We start from the raw sequence: 8732 nt of genomic DNA on the forward strand, positions 1-8732 counted from the left end.
GTTCGAAAATCCTAGGAGAGGCAGATAAGCAAGAAATTTTACAACAAATGTTCCGAAAATTCTAGATCTCAAATCGTCTTCCGAACAGATATTTTCCGAAAATTGTCGTTGGGTGCCCCTGAACAGTCCATGTCTTATCTGTTGATTTTGTGAGTGATAAGGTGGGGCCGAGGGGCTTATTAGAGAGAGGGGTTAATAGAGGATTTACTATAGTTATTTTCATTGTACCACTGATATTAATATTATAAAGGAAATAAAGGGAGACGTAAAGAATCAACCATAAGAGGACACAGAAAAAATCTGAGCCCCATATGGGATTCGAACCCACGACCCTCCGTGTTCTCTGAGCTACTGAGGACTGGTTGATAAGCAAGGGTCATTTTTGTGGGTTGGACTTGCGAACCGCATCTCGCAGTCACACAGTCCATCACAAGCAACACATTAAGGCTTAACTGTATCTCACAGTCACATTAATAGTAAGAAATGTCTCACCCATGAAGGAGCCTCCAACCAACCAATCTATACCACTGATATTAACATTATAAAGGAAATAAAGGGAGATGTAAAGAATCAACCATGAGGACTCAGTAGCTCAGAGGTTAGAGCATCCGATCTAGAACACGGAGGGTCGTGGGTTCGAATCTCATCTGGGGCTCAGATTTTTTCTATGTCCTCTTATGGTTGATTCTTTACATCTCCCTTTATTTTATTTTCATTGTGAATAAATGAAACTATCTTTCAAAATGTTTAGTCGATAATCACCCATATAAGTTGTTGTAACCGAAACGAAAACTTTATTTATATAAAGTGTATTTGTATTTGACTTATTTGCCTCACAGATAAATGATTAAAGGAACAAAAAAGATACAAAAATGGAGAAAGTAATGGCAGGGGCCTGAAGGGAACTATATAGCTTATGTAAATTAGGCCTCCTCTGTCAATTACAAGCTATAACTACAATTTTTCATAGATGACATAAAAATTTACCACGACGGATATGCGTTTTTTACAGCTTGTACTGAAGACATTTGCCTTAAAATAAGTCTAATTTATCTAATTGCCGTCGACATAAGGTCTTCAGTTTGATACTCAACTTCCTAGTTATTCGATTCTTTTAAGAAGATAAAAAATTAGAAACAATCATGTGCATAATGACTTAATAAGTCACGGCTTTAGTTTAGAGGGAAACTTAAACAACTTGGAAACTGCCGTCGTTTATCATAAAGAGTTTCCTCAAGGAAATTTCCTTAAACAAAACAAAAATAAATAAATTTTCTATCACATTTGCAATGATATCGTCTGAACAAGAAAATCTATTTTTTCTCGGGCACTTCTATCCTATCTCTTTAATATGTGAGTCACCCCTCCCCTCCAGGGGAACCAGCCCTTACCGTAAGAGCTATCTTAACTATTAGACAGTCTTGGGTCTTGTGGTTCTTGGGCTTCTTGCCAGGCTGTTTTCAGGAGATGTAGTTGGTTCAGGTGTTCCTCTTCGGCCGCTGCAAGCACTATCAGACGTTTCAGTAACAATTGGTGTTATCGCCTCTTCCTCTGTAACGCAATTCCCTATATCTATGGCCGGGCAGTACGTCCTTAAAACTCGGTAACCCAACACCAGCAGGACTATTAAGGGAACGTATGCCAAAACACAAACAGCCACTTTCAAACCTTTTTTTTCGTCCTTGGTAGTAAAACAAGAACAATCAATTTTTGAGCTGATGACGGTGATGAGTGCGAGGGTTGTCAACAGTGCTACATCTGACTTATAGATCCACTCGTAGCTACTCTCGCCTTCATTGACATCCCTTGCTTCTTTGTAAGGTCTCAGGTACGCAAAAATTACGAGAATTAGGATGCAAGCGCCTTCTAAAACGACTCGTTTTACTGAACTGGACGGTATGTAAGTGTGCATCAACAAAATTCCCAGTCGACAAAGAAAATAGAATGATGCACACCACCGATACTGATTCTTGAAGCAGCTTTGAAAAGCATCAAAAAAGGGTCCCCAGCGATTTAGATTTAACACTGGACGAAGGCCTCTTGTCAAATAGGGGCGAAACAACAGAATCAACGGAAATGGAAGCACAAAGAAAACAATCCAGAGTATGGCCACGATTCCATAGGCGATGTGCTTTTTATGAAAAAAATCGAGATTACCATAAGCATTTAGAACTGTTTTTGATCCAACATGGGCGGGAGAAAGGATTAAGAGGGAAATTCTTGTTATGTCTGTATAACAGAACACAAGAATAGTACAAACAGCGCGAAAAGGAGCAGAAGGAGAACTTCTTAGGACTTTTCTGCTGAAGCACCAGCCGGGATAACGACCAACTAACCAAGTTAGAATGGCGACAACGATCAAGACATAAACGGGAATGCCATACATCACCATTAGTTTATCGGCGTCGTCTAATCCTGAGGCCAAGCAAAAGCTGTGACCACCGATTCCTATGTGCACATTAGTAAAAGCAGTGATAAACTCGATAAACGGGTCAAAGCGAAATCCGTCAGGCGTTAGTAAATCCATAATTTGATATGAATACAGCCAAGCGTTCAGGTACCCAGTAAAGAAATCAAGGTCTACTAGCATCACTACGACGACGACAAGGAGGAAACCAAAGCCAATCGGCAACAGGCACAGCAAGTGCCAATAACTGCAGCTTTCAACGCAAAGTGCACTTCCAATGGTAATAGTATAGTTTTCTTTGCACTGTCCGCAAAGGGTGCTGTTCTGTTTTCTGGAATCAATACACACATGACCCTCTGAATACTTATAAACACTATGATTTGGGCTGTTGCAGTATCCAGGAGGACAGAAATAGGTAACAAACTTACCCACCACCTTTCCTGCCCAGTAACCTTCTTTTATATAAACACTTTTTCCATTTTCGCAGCGGGATATTCCTTTTGCAGTAATCTTGTTAGTCTTTGACATGCACTTGCACATTGACGTGTCATTGCAGTAATAAAAGCCATCGTAGCAGTTTTTAAGTGTTACGTTCCGTATCTGTTTTTTCAAAAGTTGACTTCCAATGTAATTCAGTTTCACATCAAAATTGCTGCCGTTTTCTCCATGCAGGGTGATATTTGTGATTCTTCCTTCGGTTGAAAGAAAAAGCGACCGCGATGGGTTAGAAAGTTTAACAGACTGAGCTGATTCAATACTGACATTAACAATCCCCGAGACGAGATTTCCAACTTCATCAAACAACTTAACGATTGCATCAAAATGCTCACCAGGGGCAACTTCCCATTCTTTCTTATCGGTCGTTATGTTTACTGGTTCCGTCACAACTTTTCCTAGAAGTGAGGTGTTCGAATTTGAAGGTAAGTCGTCGAATTTGATAAACTTCCATTTTAGAACATTGTTTCGTTGTCGATTCTCGCCGGGCCGCCGACAATATTGAAGTGTTGACGCGAACACCGACGTTCCTAAACTAGCACTATTATTTTTAAAAATAACAGTTGTGTTCCATTCATCATAATCCTTTGCAGGTTTGGAATACCCGAAGAAACAAACTTGATTGTCTGCACCAGTTGCGTTGAAGCTCACCAGAGGGGGGCCTGGGGCTTGAATGTACAGTGCTCCGCCTTTGTCCTCACAATTGTTTCCTTCAAATTTTAATACAGACGTATTTTCGTGCAAAAGTATTCTTGACCGTCCGTACATTGCTATCGCCCCTCCCCTGACACCGGTGTTGTTAAGAAAATCTAGTCTGTCAAAAACTTCCACTATTGAACCATCTAAAACCAACGCAGACTGAGTATTGCTTACAAATTGTACATTCCCTCGAAAGATAAGGGGAACCTGCTGGCTGTAAAATGTCCCTTGCCCAATTATTAGGTTATGGTGAACGGGAACTACCTTATTAGAGCGAAATACAGTGTTCTCAAAACATACCCGATATGGGATTTCCGGTCCGATGAGGTCTTCATTTCGGTTAATTAGAAAAGCGCTGACGGCAGCTCCCACGGCTCCAATGTTTCCGATCCAGTTGCTATCATTCTTAAAGCAAAACTGAGTTACAACGGGGTCCGTGTGATTGGTGCACATCCGGGGAATTGTCGCTCCATACAGCGACGCACCGCCTCCCAACCTTGCCGTGTTATTTACAAATGAACAGTTTGTCATCTCGAATCGATTTATACGAAGTTGAACATGCTTCTCCGGCAAGCTTCCTAACCGAGCCCCACCACCTGCAAATGAGGCAAAGTTTTCTCGAAAGACCGTTGCTCTTACTTCAAGAGAATTATTCTCCGTTTTGTCCTTCATTTCAACTTGAAAACCTCCACCCCACGATGCTATGTTGTTTGCAAAAACGCATGACTGGATTTTAATGTGACACCCACTTGCATTCCCTTGGAAATATATGGCTAATCCACCTCCACGGTTAAAAGGAAGTTTTAGTGTGTTCATTCCGTTATCATCTTTGGTGTCGTTCAGCCACATAGCTCTGTTTCTCATAAAATGGCAATTTGAAAATTCGTAAATGTTATTGTGCTGATATGAATCGTGTTCACCAGGAGTCACGTTCCACGTATTGTGACTATATTGATTTAACATGAGATTAACACCGCCTCCGGAGTAAACATAGCTTCCATCTGGGCTGATAAAAATCCATCTGTCATAACTGCTTTCGTTTAAAGCGTAATTATCTGCAAACAAACTGTTTGTGAAGTTCACAACTCCCCCAACATCGTACAAATTAGCGCCAAGCCCTGGGGACGAACAAATTTCAACATTTGATATACGAAGGTTTCTGCAGTATCGAAAATCTAAGGCAGTCTTGAATTTTGCCCCCTTAAAATATGGGTATTGCTCATTCATCCCCGCAGAACTCTGATGCCAACCACCACACTTCCGAAACTTGACTCCCTCAAAGGAAATATTTTTGCTGAAGGTGAACGAGAGACTAACATTTGGCTCGCATGTAATTTGACAGCTGATTTGAACGTCATGATCGTAAGAAGTATTTCCAAAGAGACCAAAGGAAGTAATCTTCGTAAAATTGTGGCTTGTGTTCAGCGAGTAATTTCCTTTGCTCAGTAATATTCTTGCTGAGTTTAAACCACGAGCGAGCCCTAAAGCTCTGTCAAGAGTCTTGCATTTGAAGCTCGCGCTGCAATTTGAAGAATCATTTCCGCCTGGTGAAACGTAGATCTCTCTTTCACTAGCACATTTGAGGAACAATGAACACAACAGGACACTAGCAAAAATTGTGGATGGAAACATATTCTTTTGGATTGCATCTGGAGAGGTCAGAACTCGGTAAATGCGAAGACCGTCTTGTTCGATTCTCAGAATCCAATGTATTGCACTGGTGTTGACTTCCAAGAATTACGGGATATCGCAGTGTGTCACGGCCGTTTTAATAAGCTCGAGTTTCACCAAGTAGTTTTTCATGGCTCCGTCAACAAGATATCTTTAGTATACTTTGTGTTTTCTATTTTTAAATGACTGTAATGTGGAGTCGACTCCTGATAACTTGAACCTTCAAGGGAAATTGAAAAAAGTTAGAGTTATCGGGAGTTCGAAGAAAATAGCCGGAAGTAAAAAGAAAACGGTTTTTACCTTACAGTGAACATTTTAATCACATTTATTTGTAGAAATGTTAAGAAAAATTGAAAGATACTTCTCGGATTATAAGTAAAATAAAGAGGAAGTAAAGCTGCTCTCGTTAGATTTGTGACAAACAACATCATCAGCCTCTACCAGTAAGCTATATGCCTACAATACAGTTCAATGGGAAATTCAAAATTCAATGTTTCGGACGGCAGTAGATTGTTTTTCGCCGACTTTTAAATCATGGTTCGAGTTATCGGGGGTAAAATTGGTACATCGTGTTTCAACGAATTAGAGCCTTTTGCTCTGATTTCCCGAGCTTAAAAATAGGCTGGGCCGTTTTTTTTTTTCTTCTGGCACAAATAGTCCTCTGGCCCCCTCGGCGCTAGTCTGCTACACAGCCGTTTTTGGTGTTGTCACGCAACGCTCCTCCCCACTAGTGGGGAGGAGCGTTGCGTGACGACACTAAAAACGGCTGTGTAGCAGACTACCTCGGCGCGAGCCCAAGTTATAAGAGTATACTAAAATAGCTCAGCGACCTCAACCAAAGCACATGTCCACTTGTCTGAGGTGATCGCAAGAATGAATCCTGTCATTTCTCATACACGAAATCTTTATACCAAATGCACACGCTGTTCATCTTTCCACCTACAGTAAAAGATGGCGAGCGTACATTTGGAATGGTTCGGTACATTGACTGACTTTACATGACCAATTTACTAAAAAAGTCTTCAGAGTGGTCCTTATCGAGAAACACTCTGGAACTCGTTAGTGCGAGCTACCAACGGGATTTAAACAGAGTGTTTCTGATCAAGTCAACAGTCTTGAAGATATTAGGAATGCCCCCATGTTTAAGCTTAGTTGCTTTGCCGTCCTTTGCAGAAAGAAGAAACAGAAACCGAATTTTTTAACTGGGCTGCCCAGTCAAGGCACGCCCAGTTTATAAAATTTTTTTTTTTCTACGTAGAAAAATGAACACTTGCAATTACGGTATTAACCCAGAAGGCGTTGCGAGATCTATAGAGCATGTTTGTCCATCTTCGCAGAGTCTGTTTAAAGCCTTTAAAGATGATTTCTTTCTGTTTAATGTAACATACGCCATTTTGGAAGTCTAAAATTCGGATTAAGATAATCAGGATCGATATCAATCGATACCTTAAGTTTTTTCCATGACTTTGATTTCTACGATTTCCGATATCAATCGATAATAATCGACGAATGATGTCGATTGATTTCTGATATCGATTTCTATCGATTGACTACGCCTGGTTACCTGTCCGATTTGACATCACCTGTCCGATTAGAAACTCCTGGTGGTAATCGGATTTGTCAAATCGGACATTTTTGGAGTTGCAATAAATATGAGCTGTTAAGAACCAACTGATTCGACCACTTTGTTAATGACACAATTGACGAAATAAAATTTGTCCGTGACTCGGACGATCGTGAGTGGGAACGGGACTATTTTTTAAGAATAAAATCGGGAAAACAGGTTAACCAAAATCTCCAGCAAAGCACAGCAATACTGAGCCAATCAGGGACACCCAAAGAGAATATAGTTAAAAACCGCTTAAACATAGCATTGTTGAACGTATATTAGTATTTAAACGGTATATATAGGCATATTTTTATCCCCTAAAAAGTTCATCTGTTCGGATTTCGTAGCTGAAAGTCTAGTGATCCGAAAATTATAGGGATCAAAACTTACCTTTTCGAAAATTTCAGCCAGAAAAAAGGCTCCAGAAAATTCTAGGTGAAGGTTAACAGTAACTTCATCTCTATTCGTACCAGCGATCCCTGTTCTTTCGTTTTCTTTTCCCAGTTTTCCCCATGGCCAGAGGCAATGAGTAAATAACACAGACGGCGTGATTTTTATATATGAGCGCACAATAAAAGCTACTAAATTTCTTCTCTAGAGCGATTTCAACCGATGATCTGAATGAGAAATGCGATGAGATCGGAGGAACCTGATATGTAATGACGAACTTTGGACAGGGCACGCCAGGAAGATAATTAATGTTTAACATTGCAGTTGACTTTCGATAAACAAGCAGTAGTTCCAATTTTTAAGAGCTGCGCGGACAGTTTTAACTTGTCTCTGTGGCAGGTTTGGATTGTTAGGATAAAACATGATTTTCCGATTTAGGTCTAAAGTGGTATTGATCCCAGAAGTTTGCCCCTGACCCTTGATCCCATAGCTTTGATTCCTGAACCCGGGCTTCTGATCCCTGATCCCTGATCCCACCCCTGTGATCCTAGTCTCCCCCGCAGCCGTTTTTTGGATGTCATGCAACGCTTGATTTAAAATTGATTCATTCTTTTCATTTTAATTACTTATATTCTGTAGCTCTGTACCCTGTCATGTCACAGTGTGCAGATTCGACAAGTAGATTCATGGAAACTATAAAACTACTTATTGTGTGCCTTGTTTTTCAGAGGCCATCTTTACGTTCGCCTTGGTTTTATGGATTGTGGAAAACCTGGGCTACCTTGGCTTTGAAGAATAATCTTCCTATTCAGCGCTGTTACTGTAGTGACGCTAATGAAACCTTAGGACACGTGATATATTTGTTTAAGCGCTCTGCCTGCTGCTGACCATGTAAACTTTCAAACAAATTCAAAACGCTCCTGTGCAATAGGCACTTCTTAATCGCATTTTTGCTTTGTTTATCATAGCTGGTATTTTTAGTTTATTAAATCGTGGACATCTTTTGGAAATAAAGTAATCAATGCAGTTAAATCGTGGTCGGCTTTCGGAAGTAAAAGTCATCCGCAATTCAGTTAGAGAGAGCCTTACAAAAGTATTCCATACTGAAACCCAACCCTTTAAACTTTACAATTTGCACGGAGTTTTTCAGGACAAAAATATCAAAGATCTATCATTATATACCAAGTTTGCATGTTAGTCACACATATAGCTCAACAGCATTAGGTACGCATTAATTTCGACCAATATAAGGGAATTGGGATGCCGGAATTCAGGAAATTTTTGTCTGTGGAATCCGGAATCCTGGGCTTTGGAATCCGGAAAATTCGGAATTCAATTTCCACAGAGAAAGAATACAGAATCCAATACTTGGAATCCGGAATCCACGGCGTGGAATCAAGAATTCAAGACTGTACTGAATTTTCTTACAAGAGGCGGGTTATTGCCGTTATCTTAACAGCC

General features: G+C 40.3%; 1 protein-coding gene across 1 annotated transcript; it reads right to left on the bottom strand.

Moving 5' to 3' along the window:
* Positions 1 to 780: 780 nt before the first annotated feature.
* LOC140949116 (uncharacterized) lies at positions 781 to 5233 on the bottom strand. The gene has a single exon (XM_073398352.1). It carries the CDS (start codon positions 5231 to 5233, stop codon positions 1412 to 1414), a length of 3822 nt encoding a protein of 1273 aa, XP_073254453.1. The 3' UTR covers positions 781 to 1411.
* Positions 5234 to 8732: the final 3499 nt, after the last annotated feature.

The sequence above is a fragment of the Porites lutea genome, chromosome 9 (genome assembly GCF_958299795.1).
Source record: "Porites lutea chromosome 9, jaPorLute2.1, whole genome shotgun sequence".
Classification (NCBI taxonomy): Eukaryota; Metazoa; Cnidaria; class Anthozoa; order Scleractinia; family Poritidae; genus Porites; species Porites lutea.